This window comes from Xiphophorus maculatus, chromosome 10 (genome assembly GCF_002775205.1).
Source record: "Xiphophorus maculatus strain JP 163 A chromosome 10, X_maculatus-5.0-male, whole genome shotgun sequence".
Classification (NCBI taxonomy): domain Eukaryota; kingdom Metazoa; phylum Chordata; class Actinopteri; order Cyprinodontiformes; family Poeciliidae; genus Xiphophorus; species Xiphophorus maculatus.
In genome coordinates, this window is record NC_036452.1 from 2,019,574 (window position 1) to 2,043,661 (window position 24,088).

Here is a 24,088-nt window from a genome sequence, read left to right on the forward strand (position 1 = left end):
TTTGAGCATTATATAACTATTTTAACCCAAGGACTATTACGCATGGGATTAGTTTGGCCCTTTGAAATGAAGCATACTGAAACTTCCAAAATAAAAGCCTTGACAACATTTTAAATCGTACCGAATGGTGCACGTCCGCCTCGCTTAACGTTCTTGCGGTTCTCCGCGTGCCGCTGGTGACGTCGCGGCGTTCTTTGGCGTCGACGCCGATTTGTGGCGCGACGACGCCGGGCCCGAACCCCACGGGCGCGCCTTGGCAGGCCCCGTCTAAATTTCTTCCGAAATTTTCTAGTTGTAGTTAAACTCACGTATTTCACAATCCCAATAGAAGAAAGTCCTATAAATTCCTAAATATTGTATTTAGTAAAATCTGAATCTTAATAACTTGATTGATTCATGCTTTGACTTGTTTTTACAGAAATAAATGAGGTAAAACTGCTGGCTTTGTCTGACAGATTTTATTTCTTTTCCTCAGATTTTAAGAAGCAGTTACACATAAATAACTATTTTTAGCTTAATGTGGTAATTTACATCTATAATACACAAAACATGCAGTATGTATAAAAAATATTAACGTCCAATTTATGAAAAACTTCTTTTATATGTTGATATTTATTTGGTTTCTGAATCAGCCGTCAGTAAGAGAAAGCATGGAGATCAATAATTATTAAAAGGTTATTGATAAATTTTTACATGGATAGTTTGACTAAATTAAGACTGAAAATCGTCAGTTTTCTGCTCGTGGTTAGATATCCACCACGCAGCCGGGAGCGCTGGCTCTTATCGCGTCAGATATGACCTTTGCCCCGGATTCACCGATTCCATTTCCCTGCAAACTGGAGGGAAAAAAAACTTTATTGTTTCTGATTAATGAACAATTGGAGCACATTTCTGTCAAAACATCACATACAGTTTTTTTTAGAAAAACAAGGAAATGCCTGAGTTTTAAAAGTTGAACATTTTAGGAAACACTCAAACATTTTTTTAGATTAATCTCAGAAATCTTCCAGAAAAAACATTAAAATGTCTGAGTTTGTGTATAAAGGCCGTAATACGCCAGCACAGCAATCACATGGGACATTTTCTGGAGGAAAAACTCACTTGATGTAAGCCAGCTGGTGGTTCCCCTTCAGAGCCGTAGCAATGAATATGGCTCCATCCATCCCCAAGGAGTTTTCCTGCAGACTGAGAGATAGCATAACGTTTATTTTATTTCACTTTTCTGAGATTTCCACTCATTTTTACTGCCATATATTAGCACAAATACTCCAAAATTTGTTGTGAATATTTCTAAAGTAGCACCACAAAATCTGTGATTTTGATTGACAAAAAAAAAAATCAAGAAAACAATTGTCAAATCGTGGAGGGATGTTTCTGGAAAAGATGTTTGGTGTTATTTAATATTAAGAAGAACTTATTGAATGCAGAGATGGATATTTAAATCATCTCCATTGGTTCCTAGTGAAGTATGTTCATATTTGCAAGAAAGAAAAATCATAAATTTATAATTCAACACCGTGGAAATGGTTTAAGAGATTAAATAAAACAGTAGAAATTCAAAAAGGGTCCAGACTTGAACAGTTCAGACTTACTTTAATGATTTAAGGCTTCTGTTGGATTTCAGAGAGTTGGCCAAAGCTTTGGCTCCCTCCATTCCCACCGCATTCCCACGCAGACTGACAACAAACAACAGAAAATGTATTAAAAAATACATTAAAAAGGATATAAATCATGTCTGCATGTCCTCCTCATGACACCTGGTGGGTATCAACATGTTCTGAAGTTAGCGCGTTAGCTTCTACTAAATGCCATGTCCGTGCAGCACTTTAGCGTTAGCTGAACTAATGTTTATGATTATTGCTTTAATAATAATAATACATTATTTTATAAGTTTATCGTTGGTGCAGCTAGTCTTTCATTAGCGGTGCCCATCACTGGCTAATAGTTAGTTATGGTCAGTGTTGTATAGTAACGAAGTAAAAATACTTCACTACTTTACTTAAGTATATTTTAGAGTACTTCATACTTTCCTGGAGTATGAAAATTTTTGATGACTTTCACTTTTACTTCACTATATTTCCGAACTTAATTGCGTACTTTTACTCCGATACATTTTCAATGTGTGGTTTAGTTACTCGTTACAAAAAAGCGAGAGAGAAACGAAGTGTTTTGACCCCACCTACTGATTAGCAAGTAGCAAGCAGGCTACCGAACAAAGTCGGTATCCTGCTTGCCTGGGCTTGTTCATCACCACCAATAGGATACACCTGTTTCGCTTCTCCCATTAAACACAAAGCAAGTCTCGCAATCAGCAGCAGCCACATGGAGGAGGAGACGGAGACCACAACGACTGCAACTACGTCGGACACGGCTCCAGGGGAACCACCAGCTGGTGATAGGGTGACCAGACGTCCTCTTTTTCCTGGACATGTCCTACTTTTCAGACCTAAAAAGATGTCCGGGGGGAATTTAAAAATTGTCCGGGATTTTGGTCAATTGCCTCAAAACACATTACATAGCTTACAGTGCATTGTAGGGCACGGCGCTGCGTGTCACGTGATCCCTGAGCCGCGTCAGTGGGCAGCATCTCCCCCCACCCCCCGCTCCAAAGTTTTCTGGGTTTTTTTTTTTTTTGCATAATGACCAGTTGTGTGCACCACCTATTGACTGATTCACTGATTTGTGAAGTAGAGTAATCGTAACAGATCTTTTTCTTCATGTTGGCCGCATTTTCTGTACTATTTATTTTTCTCATTTTCAGCACTGACCTTACTTGAAGGGAAAACTTAAGGCTTACAAAAACTTTGTATTTTCTGTCCTGGAGGGTTTACTAAGAAGCTGGTTCAGTTGTAAAGCAGGTTAAGTTAACCTTGTGCTATAGGTAAAGCACCTAATTTTCTTAACTAAATGATGCCTGCAGGTATATCTATTAGCAGGTTTAATTTTGCCTGCACTTGGTTGGGTACATTATTTTAAGTGTATTTGACAAGTTTACCAAAATATAAAAAATGTCATTCAAACTGCATTTGCTTTGTTTTACTTTTTACTTGTACTTTTCATTACATTACTTGAGTACATCCATTTTTACAGTACTTTCCATACTTAAGTACAAGAAGTTTCAGATACTTTAAGACTTTAACTCAAGTAACATTTCAGTCAGTGACTTGGACTTTTACCAAAGTCATATTTTGGAGAGGTACTTATACTTTTACTTGACTCTGAGATTTCAGTACTTTATACAACACTGGTTATGGTTAACTTCAGATGTTCATGTTACAGATTTCAGAGAAGAAAATTATCTCATATCTGTCAGCAGAAGGTAAATTTATCTGCGTACTATTAAAGCTGCAGTGTGTAACTTTTACAAAAAATATCTTTTTCCATATTTGTTGAAATTGTCACTATCTCCTGGCGGTATGATGGGAGATAATCTGTGAACAAAAATCGAGCTCCTTCACATTCTCCAAGTGCTAACTAGAAACAAAATATTTTTGATAAAAGTTACATTCTTCAGGTTTAACGTCTAAAATTTGAGAATAAAAATAGTTAAAAGAAGGTAGTAAATGATGGAATAGTACAAATAAAGTGTGTGAAGAATTTAGTGCTAATGATCCAGATTTAATCCACATGGAAATGAAAATTAAATCCAGACAGTTTCACTTCCCACTTGGAAATTTAATCCAAGTTTTGTTGCATGTTGTCTGAAGACTAATAAATAAAGATGACAAGAAATCAAAGAAAAAATCTGTTTTGCTGATTCAAGAGTCGACATAAAAGAACGAAAGATGAAAGAAAGACTCACTCTAATGTTTGGAGCGTCTGATTGGACATCAGAGCTTCAGCCATCGCTACGGCGCCGCTCGTTCCCGCTGACACTCCCTGCAGACTGAAGGGAGCAGGAAGCGTCTGTCAGACATGACGCAGCTTTTTATCACTAATAAAGCATTTTGCTTAAACTGTCACACCAACCATAAGGTTCGCAGAGATGCGTTGACCTTCAGAGCTTCAGCAAGGTGAATCACTCCTTCGTTCCCGATGGTGTTTTCCTGTAAACTGGAACCAAAGATGAAAACACAAACACAAGAGAGGGTCTGGAGTTAGAAACCCGATTAGCAGAAAGACACACTAAGCAACAATTCCTCTCAAACTCAAGTCGGTACGAGGTTCTTCTCAGAGTTTCTGCTGGGAAGTTCAGAGCAAATCGATGTGATATGTTTAAGTTGCAAATTAACATTTAAATAGTTCTCAGCTAACTTAATTATAACCTAAATATTTATTTGGTAAGCTATAGATTGAAGATAAACATTTAGTTAGCTAGCTAAGTGAATTTGCATATTAGCTAAATATTTAGCTCTGAGCTCAGCTAGATAGCTTCAAATGAAATACTTAGCTTCTAACCAAACATTTATTTTGAAACTGTGACTTTAGATGGAAAGCATGACTTGTAAAAATGAATATTTTTTGTAAGCTGGTCTCACTCCAGGAGCTGGATGGTGGTGTTGGAGAGCAGCGCCTGGGCCAGAGCTTTAGTCGCTGTCGACTTTATGAAGTTCCACTGGAGGCTGAAAAGGACAAACATGAGGAGCAATTCAGTGTTTAGTTTCTGTAAAAATCTTCAAAATTATAGAGCGCATCTTATCCGTGTATATTTTTTTAATCATGGTAGCTTAGTGCTCTTAGGGTCCCTCTGGTGGTGCGGAGGCCCTAAGCAGCTGCTTATTGGACATCCACTTACATTTTAATTTAAATACACACCACAATGTTCAATTTTATTTCAAAATCCATCATTTTTCTTCCACTTTGGCATTAAAACCACATTGAAGCACAACAGGAGTGAATACTTTTCCAAACCCCGGTACGCTGGCGTCTTACAGACATTTTTTATTTCAGATGTGGGTCCAGCTTAGACTGGCGGTAAAAAGTTTGAATAAACTTTAATAAGATTTATGTGTTGCTTGTTTTGCAAACTGAACTTACTGCAGAGACGTGAGTCCTTGATTAAACCTGATCGCTCCAGCAATTGCTTGAACCCCGTCGTCGTGTAGCAGGTTAGCTGTGAGACTGAGATGCACACACACACGGGCACAACCACACACACACACACACACACACACACACACACACAGATTCATGACTGACACAATGAAACAAGATGAAAAAGAAAAATCAGGTGTTTCTGCACAATGACCACCTGATTCATCTGTGTGTTTTTAATGTTTTTTCACTTCTCGAGTCTTTTTCATGTTTTCCTAAATTTGACCTTAATTAGATAAAAGTAGTGGATGAATTAAACAGCTGCGGTAGATTTTCTGTGAACTTGCTAAGCGATGTTAAAGACTCACTCGAGGTTCTGCAGAGAGTTGTTCTCCTGCAGAGCGTGAGCCATGTTCCTGGCTCCCTCCACCCCAATGGAGTTCTCCCTTAAACTGCAAGAGATAAAACGTACAAAGATTCATGTTGGCTTCACTCTAGCATCTAGATAATCAGAAATAAACCAGACCGCCAACAAATTACTATTGTAGTAGTTCATTATTGTGACGATTAATCAATTAATCATCAGAATAATCAACTATTCTTATGAATAATTGATTATTTGTCAGAATAACCTGATTATTCATATTTTTTAAAAAATTATAAATCATAAAAGAATTGTCACATTCTGCAGGTTTTTCATTCAACTATTTAAGCTTATTTTACACAATATTAGAAATATATTTAACAAATACAAATTATTGAATTCCTTTTGTAAATAATATAATTTCTTTTGTTTTTTTGCCTAAAATGCAATAATAGCATTGATCATTTGTAGAAAATAAGTAAGAATTATTCTAATGAATAACATTTTATCAAATTAATTTTTTTAAAAATCCAATTAATCCATTAATCTTATAATCAACAGACTACTTGATTATTCTGACAATTAAATTCCCTTCTAAGGTAAAAATAAATAAATATTAATGTTTTATTGCCTGAAATGCAATAACAACATTTCTGATCTGAGCTGATCTGAGGTTTTACATGAAATCATCAATAATTGGATGAAAAAGCTGCTTTTTTTCATCATTTGTACCGGCAAAGGAAATACTGCCACTTGAGGAGTTCTAGGTAGAAAATATTTTACAAAGAAGATTTATTTTTATCACAAATGAAAAATGTTGATTTTTTTATGTAGTGTTGGTGTAGTTTATTTTGAGTCTGTATACTCTAGTTGACAATCAACTGATTACTAAATTAGTTAACGATTATTACAACAATTGATTAATCACGGTTAATCGATTCAGCTGTAAATTAAGTTCTCACTTCAGAGAGACGAGTCCCCGGTTGAGCCGCAGCGCTTTGGTCAGGCCCGTCATTCCCTTGTTGCTGATCGAGTTACTCTGAAGTCTGTGGAAAGAGGAAAAAATTAATAAAACTGTTATTAATGCAGCTTTTATGTTGCTAAAGCATTGAAGGCCTGTTAGGATACTGACTGAAGCGACAGCAACGTGTGGTTGAAAGTCAGAGCTTCAGCCAGAGCGACGGTTCCTTTGTCCCCCAGTTGGTTACTGCAGAGTCTGCACAGCGGAGGGAACAAATTTACTTCTCAGGAATAAAAAAAAAGTTCTTCTGCTGCTGTGAAAGAGAACATATTCTTTGAGACCTCGTGTGAATGCAGGACACACCGCTCCAGAATATCCAGCCTTAATGGGGCTTTCACGTTAAAAATACACAAATGAATCACCGACATGCTAACGGCTAGGTCTCTGAACGTCGCGCTGAAAGATAAATGGTCTTTTTGTTTTTGTCTACCTCAGAACCAGAACAAAGTCTGAAAGGAATGAGGAGATAAAGGTCAAATCTAGTTTATTTTTATCTTTTTCTCTCTTCTCCGGTTTCCCAAAACTCTTTAAGACACAGAAAGGGTTTTATTATTTTCAGCCAGTGACCTGCTTCCAGTTTCCTTATTAATTAGCTAAATGCTTCATGAAGAGAGAAAATGCAAATATTCATCATTCAATCTGGTTGTTCAGTGAATACACAACACAATCTGTCATGCAGCCCTGAATATAAATAAAACTCATTTCCATCTTCTAGAGAATTTAAAATAGATGTTACACCAGTATTTTAAGAATGCTAGTCTACCGTCATACAGCTGCAGTGTTGTTTGTCCTTAACTTGGTAAATAAAACACACGGATCATAAATCATCGTTTGTGATAAAGTTGTTTTCATTTTGGGGTTTTAATGATGTACAGAATGATTCTTGATAAGTTTAGCTAAATGTAGCCAAATAAACAGAACCTTGTTGGGAGCGTTCTGCTGACGTGCTAATACTGAAGCTAATTTTTAATTTAGCATTTTGCTAGCTTTGAAAACGTTTAGCACACTTAGCTTTCCCTAAATTATTATTTCCATATAAATTCTGAAGCGCTAATTCACTTGGCTGTTTTGCAGACTTTCAGTTGAATAAAGTTTGATATTTGTGTTGAAAGTTTGTTAAGAATTCTCCAAATATTTAGATGTTTATATACATGCTCTTATTTTGAAGTGCAGGAAAACTGTTCATGCAGAAGTTTGGTTTCCTCTCTTCATGTTTTCTCTCTTTTTGCGGCCAATAATTTTATGTAAAATAAGAGACATGCAGTAACAAAATAAAACACGAACAGCAGAGAACAAGACATTAACATAAATTCAATATATAAGGGCGTTATACATGCAAATAATGTCAAAATTAAATTGGTGCTCGATGGTTGTAGTCTTTCAATGGCAGATATAATTTTAATTGAATTTAGCGCGTTAGCATTAGCTTCCGATACATTTATGCATTTAGCATTAGCGAAACTGCTGTTTATGGTTAATATTTTATGGTTAGCACAGCTAGTTAGCTGTGCCTTCCACTCAAACCACTTGTTTAAAATGCAAACATAATAACAAATGCAGGTTGTTTATGGAATAATTGTAATTAAAGTGTCAACATTTTTAGCCTCAGATTAAATCCATTTGTATATTTTTCCTCTTGTTTCTTTCAATAAAATGTTCAATTAGAACTGGATAACAACAGGAGTTACCCTTCTGGTTTTGGTTGAATTTAGCACTTTAGCATTAGCTTCTGCTACATTTGGTGATTAGAAAAGTTATTTTATTAATGAATATATCTAAGTTAAAGTATCAATTGTCATATTTAACAGGCTGCAAAGTTTACTGACATTCATGTAGCGATATCTGGATGAAAACTTGGTGGCTCGGGTGGACAAATAAATTAAAATGAGTGAAATTACAGTAAAAATATTAACCGCTTACATCAACTTTGTAAGAGTCCGGTTTGTCTTCAGCGCCTCTGCGATCCTCTTGGCTCCTCCCGCACCAATTGTATTTTTCCGCATGCTGAAAAAGCAAATAGGAAAGAGAACATGCTGTATATTTCACATGAAAACTATTAAAAATAAACCGTAAGCAGGACAAAACTAACTTTAGAGACACGAGTTTGCGGTTGGACTGCAGGACGTCTGCGATGGCCTGAGCTCCTTCTTCCCCGATGGAGTTATTCTGCAGGCTGACGAAGGAAGCAAAGTTACAAATATGGAAAATGTGAATTTTGAAAGTGTAAATGTAGAAAAACGTTTTACAATTATACTCACTTGATTGATACCAAGGCTTGGTTCATTTTCAGAGCCTCAGCCAGAAACTTTGCCCCTTTTGATCCAATGTTGTTGTTCTTTAAGCTGAATTTAAAATAAAGTCAATTAATTTATGGGTATAAGACTGAAAGAGGACGAACGCAGATGCACAGTTTACTCATCCAAAAACAAATTAAAAGCCATTTATCCTCCAATCACATCGTAATTATGCGCTACATAGTTAGATCCAAAATTATTCACACCGTTTGGATATTTAAAACGGTTTTCATTTCACAAAGACTTTTGTTTCTAATTGGCAAAAAGACAAAAATCTCATAAAAGATACAAAAACAATGTAAATATTCTAATAAATTCTATTAAACTATGATATGTCCAAAGTTATTTATTGCATTTATAATCAATCAAAATATTTTTACTGCTATAAAATTTCTCAAATCCTGTTTTTAAACTACTGAGAATCTTTTTTCCATGTTTTATCTTGACTTTCTTTTCACCAATCTAATCTTTAACTCCTTCCACTAATTCTCTAACTTTGACTGAGTCAATTTGTTGGCGGTCTGTATCCTGGGGGTCTGAATTGTCTTTTATTTAGTAAAATAGTAATAAAATAAATTGATATTTGCAGTTTATGTGTAGCAAATTGTAAAATAAAAACCCTTCAGGCTGTATGGATATTTGTTTATATAAATATCCAATATATTTGGAGTTTTATTGGCAAAACTCCAAATATATTGGAGTTTTACCAAACTTATTTGGTAAAATACATTTTACAAAATTTTACCAAATATATTTTATTTGAAGTTTTATCAAATATAAAACTCCAGTTGGTAAAATTCCAATATATTTATTGGTAAAACTCCAATATATTGGGAGTTTTACCAATAAAGAGACATTTTTTCTTTCAACACTTCAATAACAGATTTAAAAATCTTAAATTCCAGGTTTGGGTTCACTACATCACCACACAGAGTGATTATTCCTGAAGAATATATCAATAAAAAGTCTCACTTGATAGAGGTTAGAGTTCGATTCACCAGCAGGGCTCGGCTCAGGGCTTTGGCTCCTTTGTTGCTGATGACGTTGTCCGCCAAACTGAAAGGAAGAACAAAACAAGCTGCATTTATTCGTCTTGTTGTTTATTTCTAGCAGAGACGTTCACCAGTGATTTTGTCTAAGTCCAAGTAAAATCCCAAGCATTTGAGGAGCCAGTCCACAAATCATCTGACTCTACAGTTCCAGTAGTGAAAACTTTTCCAGATTTGGTCCAACCTTATTTTCCGGATGTGGCAGTCTTTGGCGCTCAGGAGGCTCCCGAGCAGCTCCATGACGTCGTCCTTGAAGTTATTATTCTCCAGCCTGTTCAACAGAAAGCGTTCACTGTAAAACTACGCAAAATTGGAATTACGAAAACAAATGTGCTAATTGGAAACGAGGCAATTTCAAAAGGTTTTTACCTTAGGATGAGGTGGTTTTTCAACCATATTTAAATTGTGTTTTTCAACGTTAGAAATATATCCGAAAGGTTTTGTGAACATTTGTGTTGTAAGAACTGACCTGAGATGGGTGCAGTACAGCAGCTGTGGGAGTAAACTTTTCACCGTTGGGTAGTTCAGACATCCTGTCAGGTTGGTTTGTTCACTGCACTCTAGAGAGACATGCAGCAGGAAACCCAGCACCACACAATGTGGCCGTGTCAGTTTTCCAGCCAAGCTGCCCTGCCGTAGGTCCTCCTCTACACTCCGGAGCAGCTCGCTATGTTGCAGCTCTTGTAAACAATAGGCCAGGTTGACAGAACGGAGGGACACCACCGAACCCACGCTGGACAGGAGGCTTTGTAAAAACCCTCCAGCCCAAACCTTCTGGCTTCCATCGTCTTTCCCGAGAGCCAAGAGCCCAGCCAGAGGTTTTATCGTTGTTGGGCACAGCAAGCCTGTCAGGAAGCGCACAAATAGATCCAAGTGACCGTCTTCAGCTTGCTGCGAGTGTTGAAAGGCGCTTCTGAAGTGGTTTTGGAACCCAATCTTGGGCCATGACATTGTGCTCTCTGAGAACAGGTCAAAGATGGCCCGCTTGGAGGAAACATGATAAAACGTAGCTGCAAGAAACTCCTGCAGGGTCAGGTGTGTAAACCTGTAAGTGGTGTGTATGGTAGACTCCATTCGGATGAGAACTCCAACTCCAAGGCTGCATTGAGTTTGCAGTAAGTCTATCCCATAAGCCCTGAGGTCCTGCTCGCTGAATGTGTATTTATGTTTCAGGAGGCTGTAGAAGGCCAGTCGTCCAAGGTTGCCCAGCAGTTTGCGATTGGTTGCATGATGCTGCTCAGATTTTACAGGCTCCCTACCTCTTGGTTCACCTACTTCTGCTTTCATGGAGCAGAAATGGGCATACAGCTCAGTGCAGGTCTTAGGCAGGCTTTCCTGTGTCCCGCTCTGCATGATGTACAGCAACGTCTCTGCTAGCATCCAGCAAATGCATGGTATGTAGCACATCACCATTAGTATCTTATGGGCCTCCAAGTGTGCCCATATTCTGGTGGCGAAGTCGTTCTCGGAGAAGTGGTGGTTCAGAAAGATCTGGATGTCCGCTGGGCTGAATCCTGGGATCTCCGTGACCCGGTCCACCAATCCGCCTGGGATCAGGGAGGCGATTCCTGGTCTCGAAGTCACCCACACCGATATGTCTGGGAGCAGATTCCCCCGGATGATGTTCGTTACAAGGTCGTCAATGGAAATTTCCTTCTTTGGGTCGTTGCAAGGAGCTGCATCAGAGAAATTCAAAGCGCTGCGAAATTCGTCCAAACCATCGAAGATGAGCAGCGTCCTGCAGGCGTCGTTTAGGACCAAACTGGGTGCTGGCAGATGCGGGAAAGTAATTTTCAACAGCCTCTCTGCAGAAAGTTTGTCCAGACCGTTGAGCTCGCACAACGTGAAAGGCAAGACAAAGTGTATATCCGGACACATAGTCCCTTGGCACCATTGTCTGATGAAGTGTCGCACCCAAGTTGTTTTGCCAATACCAGCCACTCCGACTGTGAGCGTCACTCTGGGAGGCAAGCTGACCCTTGTGAGGGGCTCAAAGAGCTTAGCAAGGCCCAGCTGCCTCAGATGGTTCCTCCTCGCTCCTCGAGTCACTCCCACCTGCATCAGATCGTGCTCCTTTTGCTGGAAGTCGGAGAGTCCATCGACCATCAGTAAACTCCTTGAGGAGATGTTCAGTTTGGGGCAGCTGACTGAATCTCTGTCTCTCTGCTTCTCATATTGCTGCAGCAGCACCTCTTTGTGCTTCTTCACCGTGGCATCTAAGGAAAAAGGATTTGAGTCAGTGTCTTATAATCCAAGAGCACACATTTTCAATTACACACTTCTTAGCCTCTTTGGTGTAATTCTCAAAACGACTTGCTCGATCTTCAAATCATTGCGTCCCAAAAAAACAGTTTCTCATTCCTTTGATAAAGTTGCAAATGCTTTTGTACATTATCCAAGTGATTATGTACAATTCTCTGCTTTTTCCTACATTTCAGTTGCTTTTTTCAATTGTCTCGACCTCTACATCATTTAAGCATAAGTTTGTTGCGTAAGTCCTAACATGCAAAATGTTTGGACAAGTTGTCATAACATGTCAATCGTGTTTCTGTACATTTCCATCAGACTTTTCTCTAAACCAGTCCTGAATTGGTACGTTGTTCCCTTGTGAATCCTGCGTTACTCCAACGCAGGTAATTTTGTGAAGCGTTTTAGATTAACCAGTTTTCTGAAGTGGCTCAAAGGTACCATGAACAACCAACTGGAAACAATGTAGTGTGAATAGCCAGAGCAGAACAGGAAGTTACATTTCTGATGATGGGAGGGGAAGGATTCGGACAGGGTCAACAGCCACAGAGAGGAAGAAGAGGAAGAGGAGTTAGGAGGTAAAACAGAATGAGAGGCAGAAGAGGCCAAGGACATCTGCCAGGTTCCATCACTCCAACATCATCAGGATATGATCTGAGACCCATAAGATGCTGATGGAGTTCCTACTCTTCATCCCTAACCCCACTGAGGAATTTCTCTCAGCTTGGAGACGGAAATCCACAGCTGATGAAGTCCTTTCACAGATCGACAGTGGAGACTATTTGGTTCTCTATTTGGTACCAGACAAAAAAGCTCTGGAAAGAATCATTAATTCTGCATAAAAATGTTTGGATCTCCTCTTCCTTCCTTGTCTGACATTACCAACAGACGTATTCTGTCCCAGGCAGGGAACATCGTTAGAGACGCGACCCATCCGGGTTACCATCTGTTTCAACTGCTGCCTTCTGCAAGGCGCTACTGGCCCTCGACAACCAGGACGTCTGGATTCGGTGGGAGTTTTAAATGATTATTGACTGAGGTTGATATTCAGTTAGATTGGTGTCTGATAAGAGTTTTTCCTTTCATCTTGTTTTTATGGTTATTGTTATTTTATGGTCTACATATTGTGAATCATTCTGAGTCTCGTTATGCTACGCGCTCAATTACTTTTTGACTCTGAACTTATATGAAGACTAATTCCTACAGCGCGTCATGTGTTGTTTTCCTGAAGGATGTTGTCTCATGTTCCCAAAAGTGTTCTGTCTTTTCCTTTCTGTATCACAAATTACAGTACAAGAATTACAACTTACAACAGTCATCAAAACTTTAGCCATCGTTTACCTTCAGAGTACACCGCTTTATTGTCAACCTGACTAATCGATTGGACTGTCAATGAAACAAGGACTTGTCATTCTGAGGTACTGAAATGTTCATTGGCAGATATTTAATTTTGCGAGACAAACAAAGAATTTTGAGAAACAAACTGGGTTTTTCAGGTAATCCATGATTTGTATAAATTGTTTAGAGGAACCTGGTTTCTGTTTTGCTAATGTTGAAAATGATTGAAGAATCGCACCAAAGCGACTGAGAAAAGCTGTAATAAGACATTTAAGGAACTGACCGTTTCAGAAAGCCTCTTACCGTAGCTTAAGACAAGCTGGGCAACCTCTGAGTCTGAGCTCTCTATGAACGCCTGCAGCGCGTCCGAGCTTTGGCTTTCCTTTGCAGTGGTGATGGAGGTGAGCATATTAATCTGGTCCTGTAACTGGCCTGCTCCCTTAATGCTCGTCTCTTCAGCTGACGTCAAGACGTTCACATTTCTGAGGTGCTGAAGTATTTCCTCCAGGAAGGAATGTGAAACAAAGTTCAGCAGCTGGTCTTTATGCTTTTGGATCCAATGTGGCTCTAAAGCAAAAACAAAACACTGACTTAGTTCACTGTAAAACCAGTCAGTAGGAATCTAAACTGGTAAAAGATGATAAAACTAAATACTTGCTAATAAACTCTAAAAACCGCCTTGCAAAACTGTGCAAATCTTTCGGCAGTCGTGGGAATCACTAATTAAAAAGTTAGCCATGCTAACTCTAAAGCACTACTCACAGATGCTAAAGTGCTACAACAACATGCTATTTAGCAGAAGCTAATGCTAAAGGAGTAAATGCCCACAATTTGTCAATGACTGACCAACATATCGCCCTCATTTGGTCACATTTGCTATTACATATGAACAGTTTGAGCTTCAGGAAGGGATTCTTTTGAGCTGAACTTTGACTCGGTTTCAGTTTATAGTTTTTGAGTTTTGCTAACTAACTCTGTTACGTAAATGTACACTAATCACTGTTTTTTTATTCATTACATTTATTTCAATGAAGTTTTAAAGAAAATGAATAGAAGGGAATGTGAGGAGAGGAAACGGAACTGCTGTGCAGTCTTCACCTCTTTCAAAATAAGAGCATGAATATAAACATATAAGTAATTTAAGAATTTCTTACAGTAGCTAACCAAAACCTCAACACAGATGTCAAACTTTGTTCAGATGAAAATTAAGTTATGAGAAGCTAAGGGGGCTAAACGTTTTCAAAGTTAGCAAAAATGCTAAATGAAAAATTAGCTAGCCTATTAGCGCATTAGCGGACGTTTACCCACCACTGCAACCAACTGAATCAATGCTTTAGAATTTATATAGAATAATTGATTAATGAGAAGCTAAGTGCGCTAAGTTAGCAAAACGTGCTAAATGAAACATTAGCTCTTCTATTAGCGCATTATGTGTCCGTAGATTTTCTTGTCTTGTTAGGAGAGTTAGTAGTTACTTTGTTTGCCTAATATAATTTATTTGTTGGTCGTTTTCACAGTATGTTGAACATCATAACACGGTTTTAATTACAAAATTCTGATCATTATTGAGTCGTTAAGTAAAATATTTCATTAAATTGAACAAGTTAAATGTTCAATTTAACTTCACTATTCTACACTATTAACTTGACAAAATGTGAGTTTTGCCAGGCATTGTATCTCAGCAGATTTTCTTTTAAGCATCATTTTAGACAGTAACAAAACACTAAGTTTGACTAAAAGGAGATTTTAAACGCACAAAGCTTCATGGAGCGCAGGTCATCCTCCTGAGGGAGCGCAGACACGCTGACCGCCTGCTGGGCCTTTAAACGGCCTCCAACACGATCGTCAGCTGCATCGGTCACTTTACGTTTGTAGCAAAAGTTCAGCTCAGTGCAGAACGTAATATATACACAACAGCCTTTATATATATATATATATATATATATATATATATATATATATATATATATATATATATATATATATATATATATATACACACATACACACACAACAAATCGCTGTTACATCATGTAAAAAAATTATATTATTCAGCCACTTTGTATTCTTTTAAATATGTATTTAATTGATTCATTTTCAAATGTTCCTTTGAAATAATTATCAAAATTACAGGTTAGATAAAATATACATGCTTGAATTTGATGCTAACGTTTCCCTCGTTGTTTTCTAATAACGGCTGATTGTTCCTGCTTCACCTGGAGCCAATGCACCACATGTAAATTTGCTCCAAATGTAATTTCATTTCTTGTTTTATGCTCAAACTTAAGCGCTGAACCTGTTTTTGGTTTTTATTTTCATTATTTTTCTTCAGATGTTCATTTGGCTGTTACAGATGGTCAAATAAGGAATATTAAACAAGGAACTCGTTCTTTTCTGTGTTTCAGACAAGAAACGATTCAACACATCAAGGTTTATAACATCCTTTTCCTTTCTCTTCTCATAAATGTCTTATTTTTCATCCTTCTCAGTCATTTTACAGTGAAGTAGAGACTTTTTTGGCTGCTTCAGCTGAGCAGAAAGCAGCTGAAACACTAGCTGTTAAATTGTACGACGTTCAAAGCAAAATTCGAGTTTTCCAAGAAGGATAATAAACTTTTGTGTAATTTTATTTGCATAAATATGGCTAAATTGGCAGGGATGTGCTGGTATAGAAAACAGATGATTTCTCACATCATTGAGGTTAATCACAGTTATGATTTAACGAGAGGATTCAGGTTAGTTTGAGTTTTTAAAAATCATTTAAAGGCTATATTTGTGAGGATTTGAGTTTTCTTTGTGTTTATTTAGGTGTCTGTGTCAGTTGAGTCTCCGTGTTGTCCTGTCTACCCCTTGCTTGCTCCCAGCTGTGTCTCGTTTCTCTGTGTTTTTAATCCCACCTGTGTTCCTCGCTCCTGGTCGGGTCCTTGTCGTGTCTGTCGTCGTCGTCTCGAGCTGTTTTTGCCAGACTTGAGCCTCACTGCTCTTCTGTGCTGCCTGGATTTTTGTATCATCATTTTCTCCATAAACTGGGTCCACGGCATCAACCTCACCACAATTTATGACAATATCTTATATTTTCTCAGGTTATTTTAGTCTGTTATATTTCATGAACTGAAGTTTTAAATGTGACAAAAATGCAAAAAGGAGTAAATACGTTTTTCAAGTGGGTTTTTTAAAGATCTATTTTCCAAATCTGACAAAATTTTCTTTAAAAAAAAGGTAGAAAAATATCCACCAAGTATTATTTCAACCAAGATTTTTTATTTTTATTTTCTACTTTCAAATTTGGTCAGTCTCAGAAAATGGATCTTTAAAAATAATTTTGCCCTTAAGGACTTCCATACAACACACAAATACATGTGTCTAATAAATAATGTATTGATGGGGTTAAATATTTTCTTAAAATTTTGCGACTAACTTTAAACAAGAAACACCAAATATTAAAATACAGAAATATCTTTTATATTTTGACTCAAAAATGAAAATAAATTTCTGAGTTAATTTTAATAAATGCAGGTTATTGATAAACATCTGGTTTTAACAGAAGTTTATTTTAACACCTGTAACCGCCGTCCACTCTGGATTTCCATTTTTTAACAAACATGATGCAGAATCACTTTGTTGATGCTTCTGATAATCCAGAAAATGTTTTATTCCCATTAAAGATTCATTTCTGCATCCACAGAGAGATTACTGCGAAACCTTTAAATCCTCTTCAGTAAGAACCAAAATAAATCCTGAAATTTTTTGAAATAAGTCGACTTTTTGTCTCTAATTAAATCATAAACTTTCCGTTCTGTCCTGAGATCCAACAGTAAAGTTTTAGTTCTCTTTACTATATTATTATAAATATTAAATACAATAAAATAAATGGTCTTTAAAAAACGATAAAAATTGATGAGATTATTCAAACTGAATCAGATCAAAAAACCTCAAAGAGTTAATTTGTTTTCATGATAAATGAAAGTTTGTCTTATTTTCACAGTTAATATAAAGTCACTTCAGTTTTATCTCCAGGTTTCATTTGCTTGTGGTTAATAATAATAATAATAATAATAATAAAGAAAAGAAGGAAGCGCGGCGGTGATGATGAGGTTCTTACGTTGCGTCTCTGTGTGCGTGGCGGCGCAGCAGGAAGTGGACTGCAGGTCCATGTAGCAGTCGTCCTGCCACATGATGCGTTTGCTGCGGTCCATGAGCGAGTCGTAGTGCTGCTTCCTGTCCATCACAGCAGCAGGAAGCCTGACGCGCTCAGCGCCTCTGCTGCTGCCATGAATCCACCAGGAGATACAATAAAACAATATTTAACTGTCTGAAATATAAAACAATATAAAAAACAATAACAGTCTGAGAGCGGAAGGCCTCCAGATCTAATAAATATGTTATAGGAAATAAACTTTACTGCTAGAAAATCTAATCAAAACTATTCAAAGAAAAACAACAAAAGACAAAATATAATTAAAAAAGAAAAAGAAAAGAAAAAAGATTTCATAAAAAGAAAACAGAATAAAATAGGATAAAAATAAATATAAAATAAAAAACAAAAAGAATTAATAAAAATAAAGGAATAAAATGAAAACAGAAAATAACAAAGAAAAACAATAACATCTGAAAAGAGAAAGAGAGAAAAACAATCAAATAAACAAAATAGAATAAAGAAAAAACAAAGAAATATAGATTACAGATCCAAAAAATTAAGAAAGAATAAGAAGAAACGTGTAGAAAAACATAATAAAGTAAAAACAATATTAAAAAGTAATAATAAAAGACAGAAAAGAAAGAAAAGCATAAAAGAAAAACGAAAAATCCAACTTGATTTTTAGAAAAATCTGCTTATATGTTGCAAAATGTGTATAAACTCTAAAAGTTTATACACAATAATTTAAAAACGCATCAAGACGATAAACAGAAACAGCAGAAAAAAAACAGATTATGTGATTTTTTAATTCTTGATTAATGTTGGGGTCTAAAAGTGATCAAACTAATCACAACTTTTCCAAATCGAACCGTTAATTACAGGTTTAACGGATGTCGGTCCTGCAGCCTGCAACACATTTCCTAGTGAGCAGAGCTGAATCTTTATTTTTATTCTGTTTTCATTTTGCTCCAAACCTTCATGAACTCTGCAGATCATCGTTTTTCTCGGCTGAACTGCAGGAAGTCGCCGTTCTAAATATTTCTGACGTTTGACCTCATTTCTCGCTGAGGTAATGATGATTCAGGTTTCTCGGTTCTGCGGCTTTAAATACGGCCAAGCTGCCAGACCGTTGCCATAGAAACCAGGCCTCTGTTTTGACGTGTTGCCGTTGCTAGGGGAGCCAAAAATACCTCAACGATGGTCTGTGAGTAAAGATCATGGAGTCGACCGTTTTGTTGAGCTCTTCATAAACGTTTCCTATCAGTTGATGTTGATAATTATTGATCAGTTTTTTTATAGATCTGAAATGCTTAAAACTGATCTTTCCTGATTTATCCAGTTTTTTCTCCACACCAGATTTTTTTTTTTTTTAGGAAGTTTTGAGGCAAAACCTGAAACTGCTGCTGATGCACAGCAGGTTGTTGCTAGGCAACCAAAGTTAATAACCTAAACTGAAGAATTTCCATTTTTATGATTCATATTTTTTCTCTTTCTACCAAAAACTGGATGATAAAAGTCTCCAGTCTGGTATTTTGGCCTCAACCAGCTCTTATTTTGAAGGATAATTGTGTTTTCAGAGACTTTATAATTTGCTTTATTTGTTGTTTTTACTTATTTTAGATATTTAAAATGTTTTAAAGTTCCAGTCTTAAATGTTCATTTAAAGTTTATTGATCTTTTAGAATGTGTTCCTGCATTATTATGACTATTATTATTACCATTGTATTATTTGAAAATTGTCTCAAAACAACAGTAATATCGCTTATTGCGATGACCTTTGGGGACAATTTATTGTCCAGCAGAATTTATTTATTTATTATTATTTTATTAACACCAGCAGGTGTTTATACAACAAACAGAGTGACAAAAAGCAAAATTGGGTATTGATCTACAAAATAATTATCCAGATATAGAACAAATAACGGCAACAGAAATCAAATAACCAAACAAAAAAACACAAACAAACAAGTAGAAATACATTAAAAAGGATCCAAAAACCAAACAGAACATAGTCAACTGGTGACACAACAAAAATGAAATTGATTAACATATTAATTAGGATAAGCTTTTTTCTTTTAATCGTGGCAGTTGTTTTCTAATTTGAATTATTTATTTGTTCTCTAATTGATTAATTTAGCATCAGATATTTTGGAGAAAAAGTAGAGAATGGAGGGAGAAAAAGAAATTAAACAAAAGGAGAATAAATAAAAGTATAAGGCAGAACAAAGAATAAACAAAAGATAAGGATGAAACTCTGAGTCTTATCTTTTCTCATTTCCCTCCTTTGTGGTTTTTGTTTAATTAACTGACTGGCAGTGAAAGGTCGTCTAAAATATGCAGTTTATTTTATTAAATAATCGAGTTGTTTCTGTTTTGCTGATTTTTGTTCTGTTGACTCTTTTTGCGGTCGAACAGAATTTACTTTTAAGAATATTTCTACTACACTGTACTTTTTGTTTTTACTTTTACTTGAGTAAAATGTCCAGATACTCCATTTCTGTTTACTTTAATCAAAAATTCACACCTTCAGTTTTGTTAAATTTTTATATCAGAAATTAAATTAGATTTTTTTTTGCTTGATTTTATTTTTCAATTCTTTTAATAATTATCATCCTTAAAATACCAAAATGTCCCCATAACTTTATATTTTGCTCCGTCTGATGATGTAGTGTTTAAATATTAAATGATTGATTATTTGATCAGTTACTCAGTTCCACATCGTTACCAAATAATGTTTTTACTCTTTTGACATTTCTGCTTAAATTATAATTTTTTATTGATCGTATGTAATATGCTACACATTCAATTGTCTGTTTTCATTCTCTGTGAACCAGAATAATCGAAATTACAGGAACTAATAACCTGCATCTTAACTCGAGTCGAGCAAATCTCAATCTCGTTGTAATCTGTTGATGACAATGACAAATAAATCTTATCTTATCTTATCTACCTCTTACAGGTCACCGGTTCAATTCCCTGCACTTTGTCTTGCCAAGCTACTAATAAACACCAAAAAAAACATTATATATTTTACTTTTCACAATATTCAGATTGTTTTGCTGTGTGTAAAATCCATTGTTTTACAGAAATAAAGCAGTAAATTAATAAAGCAGAGCCTTGTAGTGTTTGAGGTTTTTCTGAGAAGACTTTCCTCTGTGGTTCTTTGCTCATCATGAAAAGTCACGCAAAAGGAAACCAAAGAAAGAGTCAAAGTTTAAAACGAGAAGGAAACGGCTTCAGCTCCTCTAAACGGCTGAAATTCAAACAGAAATCGAGAAAAAAAAACAAAAAACAGTAGGAAGTGAAAACACACTGCAAAACACTGAATCCTACCAAAGGTCCAGTTTCTAGTGCAAATATCTCAGTACATTTCAAATAAGACAAAATTAACTAAAAAGTGACTTTTATTTTGCAAAATATAAGAGCTTTTTTAGAGTCAACAATTTCTTAATATTGATAAAAAGGTAACATGAGAAAAATATCTTACTATGAATGAACTAGTGCTTTTCTATTTCTATTAATATTAATGAATTATTGACTCTAAAATGCTCATATAACCTGCTGAAAAGTCACTTGTAAGTTATTTTTGTCTTATTTAAAGTGTACTGAGATATTTGGACCAAAAATAGTTGGTAAGATTTTGGTTTTTTGCAGTGCGTCCATTTATTTAGCTCTATTCTAAGCTTGTAGAAAAATTTACCAGAGTTTTATTTAGTATTTTAAAATCCATAAGTAATTTTGTGGTAGGATCACTGTAAAAACACAAAATCTTACCAAATGTTGTTGATCTAGTTTACCAAAAATACACTTGAATTAAGACCCAACTAACCTACAAGGAACTTTTCAGGAACTTTTTTTAAGTTAATAATTTCTTAATACTGACAAAAGAAAGTTCTAGTTACACTGGCGCCGTTACCTAGCAACACCAGCCAAGCCCAGCTAGTTACCTAGCAACTCAGTTCTAGTTCCACTGGCAGATTATTTCACTTATAAGACATTTTTCTGTGTTACAGGTGAATTAATCTGCTAGTGGAACAAGAACTTTTTCATCAATATTAAGGAATTATGGATTAAAACAAGCTGCTTCTATATCTTGCTGAAAAATTACTTGTAGGTTATTTCAAATAATATATTTAATCAAACATTTTGTTTGTGCAGGTTCCTTGTTTTATAACAGATAAAACTTGCAATTTAACCAATAAAATGCAGCATCAGACAGCTATGCTATATTCCTTTCATCAAAACTAAACATATTGTTTATGCAGAAACACCAAAACCTTACCAAATATGTTTGGTCTAGTTTCAAATATTTTGCAACACTTGAAATGAGACAAAACTGATGTAGCTTTCCAATAAGACATATTAGTTTGTTTCAAGTCAATAAAGCCTTAATATTGATGAAAACGTAACATGGGAAAAATATTTTGCTCCAAGTGAAATAATCTGCCAATGGAACCAGTCGTTTTCAATATTAAGGAATTACTGACTCTGAACAAGCTGCTGTAAAGTTACTTAGAGTCAGTTTTGTCTTATTTCAAGAGTATTACAGTAGAAATTAGACAAAAAATACTGGGTAAGATTTTGTGTTTTTGCAGATTGTCCATTTATTTAGCTTGTTGGACGGCTACTAGAGTTTTGTTTAGTTTTTTAAAATCCAAAAGTAAATCTATCTTAGTATTTTTGTTTCATTTCTACTGCAAATATATTAGCACATTTGAAGTACAACAAAGCTAACTTAAAAACAACCTTTCAGCAAGATATAGGAGCTTGTTTTAAGTCAATAATTCATTCATATTGATCAAAAGTATTGATTCCATTGGCAGATTATTTTACCTATAGCAATACATTTTCCCACGTTACTTTTTCCATCAGTATTAATTAACTATTGACTTAAAACAAGTTCCTATATCTTGATGAAAATATAGTTTTGTCTTATTACCAGTGTAATAAGATGCTTCCAGTAGAAACTAGAACAAAAATACTTTGTAAACTTTTGCGTTTTGCAGGGGAAGGCCATGGCATCACGCACATCACCTTAAAACAAACGGTACAGAAACTTTTGGGAGAATCAACTGTAAGGCCAAAAACTGAGCGACTCACCATGAGTTTAATCAAATTTCCTGGAAATGTGAGGAGAATCCTGATCCTTCAGGCAGAAACAAAAACAGTAGAAACTTTGAAAACGTCTGAATTGAGCAGCAGCTCAGGGTGAAGTCAGCAGCTCTGCAGCATCTTCCTGTCTCTCTGGCTTCCTGTACTGCGGTGAGAGCAGGTTCAACCGTGAAACTAGAGAGAGAGAAAACACGCTGTGCATCTGCGCAGGCCTCACGACACGATCCCACAGCTGAACCGCGCTTTAGCTGCATGTTATACGGATACAGCTGGCGAGAAACCGCCGCTCAGAGCCGCCATGACGCCTGGTGGAGGTTCAGAAAGGAGGCAGAACGTTCTGCTGCAGCCTGGTGGAGGTTCAGAAAGGAGGCAGAACGTTCTGCTGCAGCCTGGTGGAGGTTCAGAAAGGAGGCAGAACGTTCTGCTGCAGCCTGGTGGAGGTTCAGAAAGGAGGCAGAACGTTCTGCTGCAGCCTGGTGGAGGTTCAGAAAGGAGGCAGAACGTTCTGCTGCAGCCTGGTGGAGGTTCAGAAAGGAGGCAGAACGTTCTGCTGCAGCCTGGTGGAGGTTCAGAAAGGAGGCAGAACGTTCTGCTGCAGCCTGGTGGAGGTTCAGAAAGGAGGCAGAACGTTCTGCTGCAGCCTGGTGGAGGTTCAGAAAGGAGCCAGAACGTTCTGCTGCAGCCTGGTGGAGGTTCAGAAAGGAGGCAGAACGTTCTGCTGCAGCCTGGTGGAGGTTCAGAAAGGAGGCAGAACGTTCTGCTGCTAGCAACCAGAGAAACATGCTAACACGGAGCAAAAACAAACTAACACTTCTTAAAGGGCCGGTTGTTTCAAAAACAAGTAAACTGTTAAAATGTTAATAAATACCAGACTGACTTCTCCATAAAGTGAAATAATCTTTTCGAGGTTCATCCATCCACGATTTTGTGAACATTTTTGTGTTATTGCAATAAAAATTACAGATTTTGTGGCGCTAATCTATAAATATTTGCAACAAATTTTCTAATATTTGCGCTAATGTGTGACGGTAAATGTAAAATCTTTGTTATTTATATTTGTAACGGACTGAGGCAGGATAGTGGTAGAAAAAAAGAAATACCGCCACCTGCAGGTGGGAGTTAGCATCACTTCAACCCAGTGTTTTTGACTGTTTTAGGGATGAATTAAATTAAAAAAATTCAAATGAAATAAAAAAAAAATCTGCAGAAAATCAGAAAGAGATGCGACATTTAAACAATTTTTTTCATAATTAACAACATCCACTGTTTCATGAAAACACAGAATAGAGTTTACCATAAAATATTCAATTATACATTTTATATTAGCACAAAAAAGTGAGAATCTGTTGATTCTGAGTTAGCAGTTGTCACTTGTGTGTCAGATTAACAGCTGTACCGGAAACACAACACAAAGGTTCCTGTCAGAACCTTAGCACATTAAAAAAAAACGTTTTAAAAATGTAACCCTAACAAATTAAAGTTATGTAACATACATAAATTTGCTCTATTGTTTTTTGTTTTACAAATAAATATGTAATAAACCAAGAAATT

At 36.3% G+C, this 24,088-nt stretch overlaps 1 protein-coding gene across 2 annotated transcripts; it reads right to left on the bottom strand.

The window, feature by feature from the left end:
* Positions 1 to 443: 443 nt before the first annotated feature.
* nlrc3 (NLR family CARD domain containing 3) lies at positions 444 to 22,650 on the bottom strand. 2 transcript variants are annotated; one of them, XM_023341602.1, is made up of 19 exons: positions 22,526 to 22,650; positions 17,390 to 17,550; positions 13,591 to 13,854; positions 10,172 to 11,918; positions 9,887 to 9,973; positions 9,626 to 9,709; positions 8,618 to 8,701; positions 8,449 to 8,532; positions 8,280 to 8,363; positions 6,471 to 6,554; positions 6,301 to 6,384; positions 5,343 to 5,426; positions 4,978 to 5,061; positions 4,479 to 4,562; positions 3,970 to 4,053; positions 3,803 to 3,886; positions 1,593 to 1,676; positions 1,102 to 1,185; positions 444 to 836 (listed from the first exon to the last, which is right to left on the bottom strand). In XM_023341602.1, the coding sequence occupies exons 2-19, from the start codon at positions 17,511 to 17,513 to the stop codon at positions 746 to 748; spliced, it is 3,405 nt and encodes a 1,134-aa protein (XP_023197370.1). In that variant the 5' UTR covers positions 17,514 to 17,550; positions 22,526 to 22,650; the 3' UTR covers positions 444 to 745. The 2 variants fall into 2 exon arrangements, with proteins under 2 accessions (XP_023197370.1, XP_023197369.1); XM_023341601.1 differs by having other exon boundaries at positions 17,390 to 17,553.
* Positions 22,651 to 24,088: the final 1,438 nt, after the last annotated feature.

Excerpts from the sequence above, each read along its gene's own strand:
- nlrc3 (XM_023341602.1), bottom strand. The coding sequence starts at position 17,513 with ATGGACAGGAAGCAGCACTACGACTCGCTCATGGACCGCAGCAAACGC. Across the intron at positions 13,855-17,389 it reads CACGCACACAGAGACGCAAC|AGCCACATTGGATCCAAAAG; the intron begins GTAAGAACCTCA and ends TTTTTGCTTTAG. Across the intron at positions 11,919-13,590 it reads CCAGCTTGTCTTAAGCTACG|ATGCCACGGTGAAGAAGCAC; the intron begins GTAAGAGGCTTT and ends CTTTTTCCTTAG.